Source organism: Cibotium barometz, chromosome 31 (genome assembly GCF_041138505.1).
Source record: "Cibotium barometz isolate CiBa-2024 chromosome 31, ASM4113850v1, whole genome shotgun sequence".
NCBI classification, from domain to species: Eukaryota; Viridiplantae; Streptophyta; class Polypodiopsida; order Cyatheales; family Cibotiaceae; genus Cibotium; species Cibotium barometz.
The window spans coordinates 34,197,799-34,216,924 of record NC_141076.1 but is presented as its reverse complement, the minus strand read 5'-3'; the positions used below and the strand labels follow the sequence as shown (position 1 = coordinate 34,216,924).

The 19,126-nt window shown below is 43.6% G+C and overlaps 1 protein-coding gene across 1 annotated transcript in view; it reads left to right on the top strand.

Moving 5' to 3' along the window:
* Nucleotides 1–514: 514 nt before the first annotated feature.
* LOC147620772 (5'-methylthioadenosine/S-adenosylhomocysteine nucleosidase-like) overlaps nucleotides 515–19,126 on the top strand; it is a 33,259-nt gene continuing 14,647 nt past the window's right edge. The window contains exons 1-4 of the mRNA XM_086825042.1: nucleotides 515–1,267; nucleotides 1,479–1,542; nucleotides 3,792–3,883; nucleotides 4,172–4,278. Of these exons, the coding sequence (XP_086681168.1) occupies nucleotides 1,177–1,267; nucleotides 1,479–1,542; nucleotides 3,792–3,883; nucleotides 4,172–4,278 (354 nt within the window). The 5' untranslated portion in view covers nucleotides 515–1,176. The remainder of the gene's footprint in view (nucleotides 1,268–1,478; nucleotides 1,543–3,791; nucleotides 3,884–4,171; nucleotides 4,279–19,126) is intronic.

The window sequence follows — 19,126 nt, the reverse complement described above, 5'->3', positions numbered from 1 at the left end:
ATTCTCTTGATTTTAATTGGGGTGACTTAGATTTTCACTTACTAATTAATAAACAAAAGGGAATATATTCTCTTGATTTTAATTGGGGTGACCTATATTTTCACTTACTAAATTAATAAACAAAAGGGAATATATTCTCTTGATTTTAATTGGGGTGACTTAGATTTTCACTTGCTAATTAATAAACAAAAGGGAATATATTCTCTTGATTTTAATTGGGGTGACCTATAGTTTCACTTACTAATTAATAAACAAAAGGGAATATATGCACCCAAAATCTTTTTGTGCATTTAATTAAATAAAAACATAGCACAAGTCTAAGGTTTATGAATCCTTAGAATAATTATTTTAAGCTTGTAAATTGCAAGGTTCAAAAATATTATGCTCAAACATGTAAATAGTATGTTTTAATTATAGTATATTTTTAACAAAGAAAAGATACCACAATTAAACACATACTATAATTAGCTAGCTCTTCTTGCTTATAAATTCCCTTGCGCTGTGTGGACTCATTGAAGCCTCTCGCGTAGCAAGATCCTCTCTCTGACAACTCTCCTTTGTGCAACCCTCTCTGTGTATGTGTCGTTTGAGCTCTTTGGTTTGCCTTCTCCTATCTCTTCGACGCTAGGCAAGTGATGCTAGGCAAGTGGGAGAGAAGGTGGGTGTGGGGAGGGAAGTTGGCGAAGGAGGTTCAGCCGAGGGAGGTGGGCGAGGGCAAGCGGCGTAGGCATTAATTAATACACCATAAAAAAAAGGGTGAATCCCTTTTGTATTAATTAATACACCATAAAAAAAAAGGGTGAATCCCTTTTGTATTAATTAATACAAAAGGGAACATTCTCTTAATAATATTTGGGGTGGCTTAAACTTTTCACTATCCATAGAATTATTGTATATATACAAGTCCTATGTTAGCTTACACATGACCATGTTGATCTCGTGTTGATCTCGTGTAGAGAATCAACCCTTCCAACCAGGCCTTTTTTGGGACCTCAACTTTTGCTCTGAAAAGGCCAAAGATTTCGCCTGTCTCCTCTGTGTACTGAAGAACCTGTGTCTGGTTACAGTGTGCAGCGTGCTCCCTGGCGATCTCTGATATTGGCTCTTTAACTCTGGTTAAGCTTCCCTGGTTGCTAATATACATGCATGTGAACCCCGAGACCATCCATCCCTCTCATGGCTCCTCCTGCTGTGCCCTCCCCTCCTCTTGAAGATGCAGTTGCTCAGCCGGACCTGAAACCCATCTCCACCATTGTCTTTATTGTTGGTATGCGTTTTTTTCCCTCTTTTTCCCTCTCGCTCTCGCTCTCGCTCTCGCTCTCTCTCTCTCTCTCTCTCTCCTCACACACACACACACACACACACACACACGCACACACACACACACACGCACACAGAGCTTTGTTTCTTGTTGGTATGGAGAACTTTGTATGGGGAGAGAGAGTGAGAGGCTCATGGCTTCTTGTTGAAATGTTCAGCTATGCAATCTGAAGCTCTTCCTCTTGTGGAAGCCCTCAATCTGCGGCAAGATGATGGATCCTTGTAAGCCTTCAACAAACCAGCAGAAATCTTATCTTTATTCGATTATCTCAGTTCTTGTTTATGTGTGGGCAGTTTTCTAATGAGCACAGAATGTTTCAGTGTGCTTTGTTGATCAGAGTGTAGTAAAGAAGATGATGATGGTCTTTCTCCCTTTATTAAGGGCATTTGATGCTTTGTTTTCTAGCTGGGAGGGCCAAAGCTCAACCGAACATACTATGGGCCAAACCGAATCCACCCTTGTCCTTTATTTGGTGTGGGTAGAGTGTGAGCATTTGGGCAAGAGAGATGAATCTAAGGGGTGTTTCTTTTGGGGATGGAAGGTACATCATCTGATGACATAGAAGAGTGTGTGGCTCTCTGACATGGGCAGGAAAAAAACCATTCCTGATCACTGCATGCTTGAGAGGAAGGTTCATGTGTCTGGTGTGTTCAAGCGGTGTAAGAGCCTTATTGCAATGCCTTGCAGGATGGGTGTTGTAAATTTTCACACAGGCAGTGAAAAATCCCATTCAGGTCTCAGAAGTGCCACCTGATCACACTACTGAAAGAGCTGGCTTCTGTGAGCCTGGCGGTTGCTTCAGTGTGCACTGGGCATGGTCTCTCCCTCTCTTCTATTTTTTATAAACTAGTTTTCTTGATTTTTTAAGAGAACTAATTTTCTTGATTTAAAACATTAACTTGGTAAGTTTCCTGTTATAGTAGTTACTCTACAGCTGAATTTCACATTTGTTGAGCAGTCTCACAGTGTGGTACCATAGTCTGGCTCATTGTCTGTGCAATGACTTTCTTATCTCTATGTGTCCATGTCTTCAAATCTGCCTTGTACTGGCCTTCATCTCCGTGAACCACTAACGACTCCCCACAGAAGTCGTTCGATTGCAAGACTAGCTTCATCTTGAACTTCCATGTATGAAAGTTGCTTGTGTCGAGCTTTTTGAATGTATGCACTTGCACTTCGACCATTGTTCTTGAGTGAAAGGGTTAAATTGTCGATGTTGAGAGTTTAGAAGTGAAAGGTTTAAGAAGAAATTTGGGTAAGTTCGATGAGGTTTTCGAAAATTGGGGTCCTTGTTGCAAGAATAGAACCAGTAATCACACAATTTCTTGCTTGTCTTGTTCTCCTGTTTGTGTTTGTCTATTCTTAAATATAAGTGCAATTGTTTGAGGTTGGATATATTTCAACCTTATGAAGGTATATATAGTAACAGTGAACAGTAGAAACAGTTCACCCTCATGGTCTGTAGATGATGGAAGAGCATCCAATAGTTAATAAATCTGCACAAGATCTTGCCAACGCAACGCCTTGGAAACCATTCCACGGTTAGCTGACCTGTCAGAATCTTTACAGCTCGCATGTCATATTGCAGCTCAGCTTTCCATTTACTAGTTGAGCTCTCAGATTTGCATGTGACATCAGAGATTTTTTAACTCCCCCCTAAAACCTTGGTCAGAAATTCTCTGAGAATTTGGCTCGCCATTGCTGTGGCTTGCCAAATTGCCATTGCTGTGGCTTGCCAAATTGCCAAGGGCAGTTTCTTCCTGAGGTGCTTTCCTTAGTCCATCATCTCTCTAAACAAGTCATAACTCATCCGTAGGGTCTTCCGTCCAGCAACATCTTTGCATGCTACTTTGGCCTCCTGACCAATTACCTTGTGCACAAAACCTTTTTAGACAGTAGCAGACAAATGTGAGTTATGGATTGTGTAAGGCACACACTATACTGTACTAGGATGGGGCTGGAGGCAGGAGACAATACTGTTGCAAAACTGGAACTGAACTGACCATTTGCTGAAGGCACAAGTTAAGGGCTGTATCTTACCCTGCAGAGAGAACATGTGATGGGCAAAATGGGTAGGTGAGAGCCCTTCTGTAGGTGGTCTGCTGGTCTTTCAGCAGCTGTCGGTCCTTTCTTCTGGCCTCATCAGTGGGTCCTGCAGCACATAGGTGGTGGCAGGTTTCCACAGAGAGAAAGATGATTGTTATTGTCTGTTAATTTCAAATACTGCCTATGAGTCAAGTATAACTTTTGAAACAAAGCTTCATCGACCATCTGGTCTACGATGTAAGTATGTTTGTTCGCATGTTTGTGTATGTATGTACATGTATGCATGATGGCTTGCCCACAGGAAGTGTGCGTGTGTCTATGCATGTATATACCTGCGCACACACACAGAGAGAGAGAGAGAGAGAGAGAGAGAGAGAGAGAGAGAGAGAGATCACAACGTTGGTTTAATTTTTGTGTATGCTAGATTTCCTCCAGGCGTTCCTTGGGTTAGGTACCATGGGAATGATGATGGTTTGGATATTAATGTAGTCGTACCAGGAAAGTGCCTGATTTTTGGTGAGTGCAGTAATTTTCGCTGCTAGTTTTTGTGGAAATGACGTTGGTTGTTGCTTTTCAATGGCTGTGCATACCTTGGCTATGCTATGATTGTTTGCAGCAGTAAAAAGATGGTCATGTCTATCTGTTAGTGTACCTCTTTAGGAGCTGAGATGGGGGCTTTATCTTGTCTTAAACCTTGGCACATAAAAAAATTCAAGGGTATTATTTCAGTAGAGGGCAGGATTCTTGTTGTCATGTGTTCCTGCCTACTCATCCAACGTTGATTATTTAACTTTGCTTGTGCAGGTGTTGATAACGTGGGGACTGTACCTGCTGCTTTGATAACATATGCTTCTATACAAGCTCTACATCCAGATTTGATAATTGATATTGGCACTGCTGGTGGCTTTAAGGTGATGAATCACCTGGCTCACAAATTTTTCAATTTGAGCCTGGAGTTGCATCATGCAGAATACCAATGCCAGTGTGTTTTTGTGCGCGTGCGCGTGTGTGTGTGCGCGCGCGCGCGCGCGCGCGAGAGAGAGAGAGAGAGAGAGAGAGAGAGAGAGAGAGAGAGAGAGAGAGAGAGAGAGAGAGAGAGAGTCTACAAAAGGCCAAAATGACATATGAGACCAAAAGGATTATGTCATAGCCATGGAATACATCATCATGGCTACTAAATTGAAATGAAAGATAATGACAAAGCTAAAATGCTAGAGCTGATCCATGTACAAAGAGCATAGGCTTGCATATCATCCTAAGATATCCTGCATGGGGCGTTGCAACATGGCACTTTGAGTGGTAAAGCTGAGCCAGGGAAAGCTGAGCCAGCATGAGGGAGTCCTCTGATGGTGTGAAATGATGCCCTGATCCTCCTATGGTGATGCGGGCGTGGGTGGGGGCTTCCGGAGTCTGGGTTGAGATCGTCGACCTCTACATAGCTCGGTGGCTCTGTTCAATGTCACTCTTCTCGGTTAGGCTCCTACATCAGCTTGGGATCTAGGTAGGGATTAATGTTTGTGTCACATTCTCCCTTGCATTGCAACTGTCCTTAACGACACGATGTCCATATAAAGTGCCCTTCCATAAAAGGAAAAGATCCAAGCAAAGCTCATCCAAGAGACCCAAGATCTCAAACACTGTGAGACCACTTTGCGTCCACTGTGTGAAGGCTCACATTCTATCCTTGTCACGTCGTTAGTATGAAGACCTGTAGAGAAACCTGCGGATGACCAACTTCCACCTCTGATCGAGCACTCTGTGTTTGTCCAACTGTCCATGAAAAAACACTGCACACCTCAGAGTATCCTCCAATAGCCCACGAGAAGAACACTCTAGAGAATGGTCGTTCAAAACTCCGCTATCGAAACTCCAACCACTAATGCATCGACTCAGATGGAGCACAAGAACTGCTTGCACCATCTCCAAAGCACCCTGAAGGAAGAAAGCAAAACCAAGAACCTTACTCCTCCGAAACTTTGCACTAAATCTGTGTCTTGCTCGGCACCTGTATGTCTAAACCACCCATGTCATGTGGAACATACTCCAAGCAATACATCCACTGGATACATTGAAGTCAAAACCGACGATACACCAACTGGCCTATCCTCCCATGATGAAGACATGTGTGATGCATGTCCTCTTGTGGTGCCTCCATGACAGTAGACACTGAAGATACCCCACCCAATGCAAACTTGTGCACAAGCTGTAATTTCTGGACAGCTCTTGTTGATCCACCTTTTGGGAATGCATTTCTGTGCATCTTACCCAATATAAACCCTTCACATACATGTTTTGGTGGCAATTCTACATGAGGCATATCTCGTACCATTTTATGCCTTTGCCATGGCATCAAATTGCCATAATTCACATGCCCAAACCTAGCATGCCACAATTTTGCCTCGTGCATGGCAAGTGTAAGAGTGGTAACCACATGAGCATCATGATCTCTCATGTCAAACCTGTCATGCTGATTTAACCCATGGTACAATGTGCAAGAAGTGACCAATGCATAGCCACCTTCACTGTCTTTCACTGAGCATCTGTCATTCTCAAAGTTAACTGTATATCCTCTTTTAGCAAAAGAGGAGATGGACATCAAGTTCTTCTTAATCCCTGGTACATACAATACATCTGGAAGACATAAGTTTGCTCCATCTGCTGTTGTGAGAATCACCTCACCAACACCCTGAACCGGGTAAGAAGAATCGTTTGTACATGTTACCCGCTTCCCTTCAGGGGCAGCCATAAACTTCTTAAACAAATCCCTTCGTGAGGTAATGTGTATAGAAGTACCACTGTCAAAGTACCATGTGTCGTGTCTTTCATTGACATTGAGAGACATATGCTCCAATGATGCATCATGATTCATAACTGCAAGTAAGGAAAGTTCACTCATTATGCACAAGATTTACTGATGCATCATCTTTTCCTAGAGGTGATGAAGAAGAATCTACCGCTATGCCACTTTCTTTTTTCTTCTCCTTTGCAAGCCTTTTTCTGCATTCATTCAAGTAATGACTTGACTTCTTGTAGTAGTGACATTTGCCCTTCTTCTTGGGCTTGCTTGCATCATTTTTTAGTCTTTTGTGAAGGCTGTCCGCCCAACACTGCCACACATGCTGGAAGATTTGTTGTTCCGATCTTGCTCCTCCTGTAGTAACAAGCCAACCAACTCTTCAAACAAGATTGGTTTTGGGTTTCCCTGCATAGATAGAGTGAGCGATGTGTGGAAGTTCAAGTAGATTTTTGGTAGATAGTGTCTTGGAAACCCAACTCCTTTTTAGAAATGACCTCATCGATATTGAGTAGTTGCTCCCAAAGATCCTGGATCTTAAAAAGATGATCAACCATACTATCACCATCATTCATGTCCAAGTTTTCAAGCTCTTTCTTGAGAAATGCAACCTTGGCCTCATTCTTTGCTTGATACATGGTTTCAAGTACATTCCAAACTTGTGAGGTCTTGCAAGACCGAATATGGAGTATGATTGATTGCTTTACTGACAAAGCAATCAAAGCCATCAATTGGGCATTGCGAGTATCCCATCTCTTCTGCTCCTGTGAGAGGGAGGAGTGGGCACTGCAGCTTGTTGAGCACCACGGCCAAGCGTGTTAGGTGCTATGTCAACAGGGCGTACATCGTCACCTGACACATAATCCCATAATCCTTTGGCCACAAGAAGATTTTGGACCATGAAACTTCTGAGGGAGTAATTACTGCTATCCAATTTGTCTTCTTGGGACAAAACCCTAAATATATCGGTTGTATTGCCAGCCATTTGCTGAAATCTCTTTAAGAGATATGCATACATGTGGAACCAAATATGTTGAAAAAAGCTCCTGCAGGCAAAAAATGCACCGGAGTGCAATGCCAGGCAACCACAAGGTCTTGCGCAAATGTTTTGCCCCGAATACAAGGCTGTAGATAATTGCAATGCTGAAGATCTCCAAATTTTTGATCACTAATGGGCTGATTTATGTGTCAATTGCACATAATTCACGAAAGCCCCAAAAATTTATGTACCAACGAGCTTTTATGCAATTAAGCATTGATTTTAAGAAAGCCCCAAATTTCTCTGGGTCTTGAATCTGCAATTGTGCAATTAAGCACAAATTTTGAAAAATCCCCAAATTTTTCTTGAATCTTGCACTGCTGCCTGCACTTGATTTTGCAATAAAGCAAGATTGTCACAAAAGCCCCATCAATTGAACCAAAAATTAGATACTTTAATGGTCGGAACCCTGATTTTGCAGGGTTTGCAGAGTTGGTGTGATGAGTAGGTGAAGACGGGTTATAGGTACGGCGGCTTTTTGGCGTAGGTGGGCTACAACTGCAAAAACCGGCGCTCGTGTTGTGACGGGAGACGTTGGTGTCGAGGTCCGACAACGCTGTTGACGAGAGGCGGCAGACGGGCTATTGCAGGTGCCGGCGACGAGATGGTTCTGACCGGCGAATAGGTGCTGCTGTGCAAACGGCAACAAGGTGCTGCTGCATATGGCGACAAGGTGGTCGGAAGGGGCTGGTCGGAAGGTTCCGACGACAGGTTGCAGACGGATTCGAGTATGGCGACGGATTGAAGGCCGGAGTCGGCGACGACAGTAAAGGCTGCCGGACGCGGGATGGACGGTGAAAACGCTGGATGGATTGACCGCAATTTTTTGGCGAGTGCCACATCAACCACAAGTTTGGCAGAGCTCAGCTAGGCGCTGCTCACTGTGGTGATAGCGCCACCTAGCAGTTGGGCGGTGGTGGAGTTCTCGACACTGGTGGCGCCCGAATTGGAGGCTGAAATGGGCTGAGAAACGCCAGGCGGGTGACGGAAGTGCAGAGGTGACAGAGCAACAGTCGATGATGGGAACTCTGCAAACGGGTGTGCAGAAGGGGACAACCCTGCTTTGATACCATTGTTAGGGTTAGGGCTGCACACAGACAGAGACATAGAGAACGAATAGCAGCAAGAACACTCAAGAGAGAGATGGTGATTGATGCTCACACAAAGATGATAGCATAGAATGTGTGGAGCTTGGGAGTTGACTCCGCAATATCAAAATACGATAAATGTGGTGTCCTTTCACACCTAATATCCAAGGGAAAAAACCCAAAGGGAGAAAAGTGTCCTTGGTTAGCCCATGTTCACATGTGGCACTACTCATAGCATATATGCCAATTTTTTTGCATATGCATTGGAGAGACCCGTGGATCACGGCATTGATTTGGTGCCGGTAGCTCCCCACGAGCATATAGGGTATTCAGAGAACAAGAAGAAGAGATTATGAAACAGGTGACGGAGCTATTGGACTGAGGTTTGGTTTAGCCAAGCTCTTCGCTATACTACTCACCAATCTTGCTAGTGTAGAAGAAGGATGATGGAGTTGATGGTTTATTTTCTTGTGGATGACTACCATGAGGTTATAAATTGCACTTTCTTATAAGGTGATTTTGGGCACGTTCTTGGATTCATCTAGGTATATCTTTATGTTGTATAAGCAGACATGCAAATTTCACAGTGTGAAGTTTTCGTCCATGTTGCAGCTAGTTGATATTGTGTTAATTCTTTCTATCTTAAGTGGTGCATATGCCCTATCAACTACCTTTTTGTTGTAATAATTCTTTCTATTTGTTGTGATTCTTAGTGCTAGGCTTCATTATGGCTGAGTCTGTCCTCTATCTCCGGAGCTCTGACAAAAACTCAATACATAGACCTTTGTATAAATGTATGCTCTTATGTGTGTGTGCGCGTGTGTGTGCGCGTGTGTGGGGGAGCATATATTAATGCCAAGTTCTACACCCACTATTGGGCATTGATGATGTTAGTGGGGATGTCGTAGTATCTAGTCTATACTATGCATGATGGAGTTGATGGTTTATTTTCTTGTGGATGACTACCATGAGGTTATAAATTGCACTTTCTTATAAGGTGAATTCGGGCATGTTTTTGGATTCATCTAGGTATATAGAAGAAGGATGGTTCCTTCCGTATGTGTGTGGATTACCGGGCTCTAAATAAGCTTACTGTTGAGAACTGGTTTCCAATCCCCCGCCAAGTACGTGTGGCACCACATGATGTACACAAAATGGCATTCAGGACATCATTTAGTTTGTATGAGTTTTCGGTTAGGCCGTTTGGACTCACGAATGCCCCAGACACATTTAATAGAATGATTGATCATTTTCCGTGAGCATTGAAAATTCTCAGGTGTGTTTTTCGACGACATCTTGGTATTTTCCAAGAATGAGCAGGAACACTGCTAGTATTTGGCCATGGTGTTTGAAGAGCTTTGTAACTACAAGCTCTATATCAATGTGAAAAAGAGTGAATTTTTCCTTTCTGAGATTCACTATTTGGGACACATTGTATGAAAAGATGGCTTTAGGATGGATCCTGCAAAGATAGAAACCATTCGGAATTGGCCTAAGCTATCTTCCGTACATCAAGTACGAAGCTTTTGGGGTTTAAGCATTTTATTAGGCACTTTGCATGGATTGCTTCGCCATTGCATGAGCTCACTAAGAAGAGGGCCATCTTCAAATGGACAGTTGATGCTCATCAACTTTCTTTCGCCTTGAGGATGCCATTATGGGTGGGCCTGTGTTAGTCATCCCAGATTTGTAGAAACCTTTCTGTGTGGAGTGTGATGCATCCAGAAGTTGCATTGGGGTTGTCCTAAGTCAAGAAGGGCATGCTGTAGCTTATGAAAGCTGTCGTTTGCACGATGCTGAGCTTTCTTTGGGCATCTATGAAAAGGAGTTATTGGTTGTAATTCATACCTTGACTATTTGGAAACACTACCTTCTTGGGGTTGATTTCATGGTCAAGATAGATCATCAAAGCCTAGGGTACTTCTTGACACAAACAAAGCTTTCGGAGAAGCATACGAGGGTGGCAAACTTCTTGTCTATCTTTCATTTTTAGATTATGCACACTCTAGGAAAGAAGAATGTGGTGGTAGATGCATTGTCCAGAAAGCCATATGTGGTTGCAGTGCCAATTGCCTCACATGGGGACTTGTTTGCCATGCGTGAATTGTACCATAGAGATGCTAATTTTCGGCATATATGGACTGATTTAGTGGCTGGACATGCGCATGTCTCTTATGTGGTCAAAGAGGGGTATCTCATGAAGAATAATTGCCTATGTGTTGTGTCAAACATGAGGCAAAAGGTCATTGATGAGTGCCACACTCCTCTGTATGCAGTAGGACATAGAGGTATCATACCTACTACGTGCATGATTGAGCGCTATTTCTTTTGGCCAAGTATGTGCAAGGATATTGAGGCATATGTATGTTCGCCAAAAGGTCAAGTTTGAGAAGCAAAAGGCTCTAGGTTTGCTTTAGTCGTCACCTATTTCCTCGCAGTCATGGAAGTATTTCAATGGATTTGCCTCGCACTCAGCAAGGTAATGATGCTATTTGGACCATTGTTGTGACAGATTTAACAAGCAGGCACACTTCTTGCCGATTAGGAAGACCATTACGCTTTAGCATATGGTTAAGATATTTGTGGCACAAGTGTTAAAACCCCATGTTATGCCAAAGTCCATTGTGGGGGATTGAGATTCCAAGACTACGAGCCTCTTTTGGAGAGCTCTGTTTGACAATATGGGCACTAAGTTGGACTTCCCGTTGGCTTTTCACCCCCAAACGGATGTGCTAAGTGAGGTTGCAAATTCAGTTGTGTTGGATCTCCTCAAATGCTATGTTGCAGATCAGAAAACAGCTTGGGAGAAGTATCTACAGCCGGTAGAATTTGCATACAACAACATAGTGCATGCCTCCATGGGAAAGGCCCCGTTTGAGATTGTTTATGGCAAGGTGATATTGTCACCCATCCTATGTGTTAGCACTTTCATCCCCAGTTTTTGCCCATTTTGGGTGTCCTTTTGGTCCCTTTTGCATGGCCCTTGATTGTGGGCTGGCCACCCCTATTTTACATATACATGCTTCCAATTCCATGACATGCTTGGTCTTGGCATTCTTTTTAACCTTTTTCCGCATGATTTTGTGTGTTAAAAACTTGCCAGCGTGCCACTCGATCTCCGTTCCAACCATTCGTTTCAAAATTGGCACATCTTTTCCAATCATGTGATACTATTTGATCAGCTTCGTATTTTTGAAAAAGGAGGTCGTGTCAAAAAGAAATTTCAATTTGAAGAATCTTGGGTCTTCCATCTTGGACCACTTCATATGTTGTAAATGCTTTAGAGCCTCTTCATCTCGCTCAGTGATGAATGGCTATTTTATCATTTGCCTTCATAGCATTCAACCAGAACTTGGGCACTCCTTCACTGCAGTCTTAGAATCATCATCATCTAAATCTGTCCATGGGCCGAAAAGATCCTCCAAAACTTCGACAATTTCCTTTCTTTTTACATGTGCCACCTGGTGGTGTAGATGCTGCTGAGGGATAGCATCGTGACTTGAGTCCAAGAAGTCCACCAAAAACTTTCCTGTATTGAGCGAGAAGTAACCACTCTGCAAGCTTTTTGGAAGAGGGATTGGTTTAAAACAAAGAGGTTTGCTGGATGCCAGGAGAGGACTTCCTCACTCTCGTGATAAGCTCTAAGGTGAAGAGCTGCTCTAATTCCTCCATGTACAGGGTTATGATAGGAGCTCATGAGGCTCCCCCAAAAGGCTGATAACTAGCAAACCCCTGTCCCTTTGCTCCATCAATACACGTCACCACACCCTTGGCGAACCAAGGAAGATCTTGCTTGGATTTAGAGCAAAGATTCTCACATTGCCCTAAATCCAAGCAAGATCTTCCTTGGTTTGCCAAGGGTCGTGCTAACATGTGTTGATGGAGCAAAGGGAGAATCTTTGCCCTAAATCCAAGCAAGATCTTCCTTGGTTTGCCAAGGGTGTGGTGACGTGTGTTGATGGAGCGAAGAGGTAGGGGTTTGCCAGTTATCAGTCTTTTGGAGGAGCCTAAGGTGCTCTTATCGTACACCTTGTACATGGAGGAACGAATCCCTATTCCAAAAAGCTTGCAACGGTTACTTCAAACAGGAAAGTTTTTGGTGGACTTCTTCGACTCAGGACACGATGCTATCCCTTGGTAGCATCTACACCACCAGGTGACACGTGTAAAAAGGAAGGAAACTGTCGAAGTTTTAGAGGATCTTTTCGGCCCATGGACAGATTTAGATGATGATGATTTTGAGACTGCAATGAAAGGAGTGCCCAAGTTCTGGTTGAATGCTATGAAGGCAAATGATAAAATAGCCATTCAAATCACTGAGCGAGATGAAGAGGCTCTGAAGCATTTACAACATATGAAATGATCCAAGATGGAAGACCCAAGATCCTTCAAATTGGAATTTCTTTTTGACACGAATCTCTTTTTCAAAAACACGAAGCTGATCAAAGAGTATCACATGATTGGGGAAGATGTGCGAATTTTGAAACGAATGGTTGGAATGGAGATCGAGTGGCACGCTGGCAAGATTTTAACACTCAAAATCATGCGCAAAAGGTTAAAAAGGGTGCCAAGACCAAGCATGTCATCGAATTGGAAGCATGTAAGAGTTTCTTTCAGCCCACCTCAAGTGGTTGAGGACATTGACCAAGAGAAGATGTGAATTTCTTTCAAGCTCTCCCAACGAGGTGGTGCAAGCAATGCCCTTCTGCAAACTATCACAGCCTCTGTACCAAGAAGTTCTCTAGGTTGACAATCTCTTCCGGACTGAAGGGTTCAGATACACGAGGAATGCTGAAGGCTGGGCCGCAAGCCTGTTGGAAGATTTGTCACCATTTGGTCCCTCCACCAGTCTTGATCAGTATTTCAGACGTTGGGCGGAACCAAGGTGTGAACGGGGATTTTCCACAGAAGAAAGCTAGAGCACTTTACTGGCATGGTTTGGCCTGAAAGATGGCCATACAGCATGAGCACCATGAGATTTTATCATTAAAGTGACTTATTATATTTGTAAGTCAGTTTTTTCGCATGAAGGGCTGGTCATATTATTATTTTGGGCGTGGACAGGTGGACAAAAGAAGGTGCCTAGATGAAACTTGGGCACCAAGCCAGGAAAAACATAAAAGTTGATATTTTTGGGCCAAAACTTGGAGTACAAGCCAAGGAAAGCATGAAGTTGATATTTTGGACAAAGTCCAGCTATTTTTGGAAAAAAGGGAAAAAGCAAGGCAAATTTGGCCTATTGGTTTTATTAAAAGGGGATGGCTCTCTCTTTTTGCCATGCGCATCCTTTTGGAGGCTTCTCTCTGCTGGCCGACTATAGTTCACCCTCTCTCTTCTCTCTTGCGCTGGCCGTACAGTATATCTGGGACTGTTTCACCTCGCCAACTTGCTCCATGTCTCCTACTAGGCTGGTCGACTTCTTCCAGGCCTCCCATAGTGCTGGTCGACTTCTTCTAGGGCAGCCACATGGCTGGTCGCTTTCTCCCAGATCTTGACAGGGCTGGTCCAATCTTTTCTGGGCTGTTTTGGGACTGTTTTGGGCTGATTCGAGAGCTCTTCCGGTGTTGATTTTATGGCTCTGTTTTGGGGTTGATTTGGCACGAAATTTGGGGCTGTTTTGGGCTTTGTACCGGCATGTTTTATGGACAGTTTATGAGCTGATTATGGGACTGTTTTGAGACAGTTTATCGAATGGAATTTGGTGCTGTGTTTGTATCTTGGCACGAGATAGTTTACGTGTGCAAGATTTGTGTTGAGGCTTTGTGGAAAATCCGGTGTTGTGTGCATCCGCACCTTGGTATCTTGTAAAAGCTTCTCTATCTATAAAGAAGTTCCTACGAGGGGCCGGCCGTTTCGGCTTAGTACGGTTTTATTGTATTGTTTATGGTTCTTCCGCTGTGTTATCATGCTCTATGTTTGGTATTTGAAGTGTTGGTCTATTATTATTGTCGTACCGCGCTCCCACAGTATCATCGCTCCCAGTTCAGCGACTCCTCTATTGCCCAAGATTCAGCCCTATTTGAGCACTCTCAGATGAAAGATCTCCGGGACGAGCTTGCTGTTTGTGGTAAGGACATCTCTACAAAGGACATGGCTATTCGGCTTCTCTCCAAGCTTCCAAAGAGGTTTGATGCATATTTTCAGTCTCTTGTTTCTTCTCCTTGTCCTGTTCCAGTTACTTGGGAGGTTCTCCCCTCCGTTATGCAGATTGAGTCTCGCATTGAGGAGCGGACTGGCACCTCTGGTGGCCTTGATGGAGCTTTGGCAGTGCAAGATAAAGGGAAGAATCAACAAAAGAAAGGGAAAGGGGGTTTTGAGAAGAACTCCAAGGATTCCGAAAAGGATAAAGACAACAGTAAATCTTCTAAGAACAAGGACATTGAATGTCATTATTGTGGCAAGAAGGGTCATAAATCGCCCCAATGTCACATGAAGAAGCGTGATGAAGCAGCAAAGAACTCTTTCTCTACAGCGGTGTCTTAGACCAAGAAAGATGATGGCATTCTTCTATTAGTAGGTACTCGTTGTATACTTGCTCTTGTGACTTCTCAGTCACGATCGTGGATTGTGGATAGCGGTGCTACTGCTCACATGACACCCCATCGAGATTGGTTCGAGGACTTCACTGCCAGGTCAGGCGAGATCACCTTGGGTGATTCCTCTTTTGTGCCCGTGCATGGTCATGGCACCATCCCCATCTTCCGCTCTTCCGAGGACAAGAGGTACTTCTCTGACGTTTTGAATATTCTAGATTTGGCTTTTAACCTTTTGTCAGTGAGGTGCTCTTACAACGTAGGGTGTGGAGGTGATCTTTTCTTGTTATGAGATTGCCATTTGTGATAAGGTGACCGGTAGCATCTTGGCTCAGGGAGTCCAAGATAGTGGTCTGTACAAGTTGACCGCTCTACTTTCTTCTGGTGATTCTTCTGCTCGTTGGCATGCTCGGTTTGGCCATTTGAGCTATTAGCTTCTACAACAAGCTTCGAAGGATGGTTTGGTTGAGGGTTTACTGACCATCAAGGCTCCATCTTCTGCTTGTTCCTCTTGTTTATAGGAGAAGCAACACCGAGCCGCCTTTTCGAAGGAGGCGACATACAATTCTTCGACATCACTTGCTCTCATTCATGTTTCATGAGACTTATGTGGTCCTATGAGTACCGCGTCTTTAAGTAAGGCGTTGTACATGCTCGTGATGGTGGATGATTTTTCTAGATATACTTGGGTTTTCTTTCTGAAGACCAAGGATGAGGCCTTTCAGCACTTCTGTGATTGGAGAGTTGAGGTGGAAAAAGAGACCGGTCGCTCGGTCAAGGCTCTCAGGACCGACGGAGGGGGTGATTTACATCCTAGGAGTTTCAACAATATTGCTAGACCCATGGCATTCGGAGACAGCTTACTACAGCATATACTCCATCACATAATGGAGTTGTAGAGAGGAGAATAGGACCATTATGGAGATGGCCCGTGCTATGCTTGAGCATTCTTCATTACCTCGACGTTTTTGGGCTGAGGCGGCTTCCATTGTTGTCTACATTCAGAACAGGTCTCCTACTACTACTCTTGCAGATAAAACTCCATATGAGGCTTTTCATGGTGAGAAGCTCTCCGTTGTTCATTTCGGGATATTGGGGTGTGCGGCGTATGTTCATGTGCCTAAGGAGCATCGCTCCAAGTTGGACTCGAAGTCTGAGGGCATGACATTTCTCGGTACAGCACTGTGTCCAAGGCATATCGTCTTTATGATCCTCAGGCCGGCAAAGTTGTTGTGAGCCGTGATGTGGTGTTCGATGGGACTCCTATATCTTCAGAGGGGGGTGGTGAGCTTCTTCCGTCTCCGCCTCCGCCTCCATCTCCTCCTCCCTTCTCTTCTATTACACCTCCAGCTGTGGATTCTCAGTCAGATGATAATGACTCTGCTCCTCCTCCACCGAGTTCGAGCAGATCTGTGCCTGGATGGTACTATCAGACAATTCGTGATTCTAGGTTACGTGAGCTTCCTTCTGCTTCTCCGCCTGGTTCTCTCTGGCGATCTAGAGTTACAGGGAAACAAATTCACGAGGGCAACATGTTTGTTAACTATGCTCTTATGTCCTCTATCATTAATGGTCCTTTTGATCGCACTTCTGTGGACGAGGCTCTCACATGAGCCTTGGCGTCATGCTATGCCAAAGTGAAAGATTTGCAGGAACAATTGCTCAACATTGATGAGGTTATCCCAGACGGACAGGTGGTCACCAATACTCTTCATTCTTTACCACCTTCCTACTTGGGCTTTCACACCTCTCTCGACCTCTCTATGAGAGGAAGTGGTGATCCCGTCACTTTTGAAGAGCTGGTGGGTTTACTCTTGCAGGAAGAGCAAACAAGAGCAAACTTAGCGAGCAACCGTGGTGGAGACAAGGCATTTACAGCCAAGGATAAGGGTAAAGCAAAGAGCTTTAAGCATGGGGGACAACAGTCTAGCAAGGCTGGCCATGGACAGCCCTCTTCTGGTGGTGAAAAGTCTGACAAAGGGGATGCAAACAAGCCCAAAAAGAAGGGCAAATGTCACTACTGCCATAAGCTTGGACACTACATCAGTGAATGTAGTAAGCGGATTGCAAAAGAGAAAAGGAAAGAAGCAGGCAATGCAGTAGCAGACTCTTCTGATGACAAAGCACAGCAATCAGCTAATGTAATTCAGAAAGAGTACACTTTTTTGTTCACATGCACTAGTGACACACCAAGTGCTTTAGACAATGATATGTCTTGCATTGCATCTGATAGAGAGGATGTATCATGGTATTTTGATAGTGGTGCTTCGAGCCATATCACTTCATGCAAAGATGTATTTTAGCACTTGGTTTATGCTTCAAATGGCCGCACTGTATCATGTGCAGATCATACCACATATCCAGTAAAGGGAATTGGCAATGTCATACTTATTGTAGCCAATGGTGCCAATATATGTATGAAAAATGTATTGTATGTTCCAGGCATAAAGAAAAATCTCCTCTCCGTCTCAGCCATAAACGACCAAGGTTTAAAAGTTGAATTTGAAGATGGGAAGTGTTTGGTAAAAGACCCATCAAAGGGTTATGAAATAGTCACTTTTGGAACACGATACAAAGGCTTGTATAAGATGGACAGCTATGACAAGCGTACTTATGATGCAAATACAATGGCTGCCCACACTCCTGCTATATGCATGATGCAGAGCTATGGCATGCACGTTTTGGGCATGTAAATTTTCGGAGTTTGATGCTTATGCAGAAGCATCATATGGTTGATAATATGCCGTCTCTTGAGTCTCCAACAAGACATGTATGTGAGGGATGTATTTTGGGAAAAAGATGCAACGAAAACCATTCCCCAAAGATGGAGCTGTTAGAGCTGAAAGTAAATTACAGCTCATACATAGTGATGTATGTGGTCCAATGTGGACACCATCCATAGGGGGGCATCTTTACTTCGTCACATTCATTGATGACTACTCCAGGTTTGCTTGGGTTTACCCTTTGAAAGCGAAAGCGGAGGTGTTTGCATGCTTTCGACACTTTGTAGCAATGGCTGAAAATATGTGTGGATGTAAAGTCCAAACACTCCGCTCAGATAGAGGTGGAGAATACATGCATTCAAGGATTATATGCTTCAAAAGGGCATCAAACACTAATGTACTGTGCCTTATACACCATAGCAGAATGGTGTAGCTGAGAGGAAAAATAGATCTCTCATGGAGATGGCAAGATGCATCCACGAAATCCAGTATTTTATGCACGTACCAAGCACATTGAGATTCATTATCACTATACATGCAGGGAAGATCAGTTTATCTTACTGCCCTACACAGGATAATGTTGCAGATCTATTCACAAAGGCTTTATCTCCAGAAAAGTTTGAAGCTTTCCGTAAAGCTTTGGGCTTACTCTCATACAGAGAGTGATCTGCTACCTTGTATAGGTTCACACTTTCACTATAGGGGGGATTTGTAGGCATATGCTCACTTATGGTAGTGCTATGTGTGAACAGGGCTTAACCAAGGGCACTTTTTCCCATGTGGTTTTTTCCCTTGGATATCAAGTGTGAAAGGACACTCTACATATAATATTTTGTACTTCTATATTATATGGATGTGGCACACATGCAAGGGTTGACTTGCATTTTGTGGCTACCACACTTTTGGCTCTCTCTCTCTCTCTCTCTCTCTCATTTTTGTGTGAGCTTCTCCATCCTGCACCTAGCCCTAATGTGCAGGTTTGTGTGTGTGTGAGTGTGTAAGTCCAACACCAACAGCTTTTTGGGCTTGTGTTCCTATTACTGGCGGTACATACGGTATTTTGCTGAGATTGCTTTGCCCCTTCATGCTTTAACAAAGAAGGGAACTCCGTTTCAATGGGCTGATCGGGAAATTGCAGCCTTTAAAAAGCTTACTTCTGATCCTATATTGGTATTACCGGATCTTCGAAAGGCTTTTGTTGTCCAGTGTGATGCATGTGGGAACAACATTGGGGCAATTCTCATGCAGGAAGGACATGTGATAGCATATGAGAGTCGTATATTACAGAATGCCAAGAAGCATTTACAGGTTTATGAGAAAGAGATGTTGGTTGTAATTCATGCTCTTTCTACATGGAAACATATTGGCTTGGATCATCAGACTTTTGCGTTATTTCCTCACGCAAACTAAACTTTCTGAGAAGCATATGAGATGGGCCAACTTTTTGTCTAGTTCCACTTTCAGATTGTACATGTGGAAGACAAAAGGAATGTTGTGGCAGATGCTTTGTCACGCAAGCTACATGTCTCAGCAGTTTCACTTGCTTATCATCATGAGCTTGATTAGATGAAAGAGCAGTATG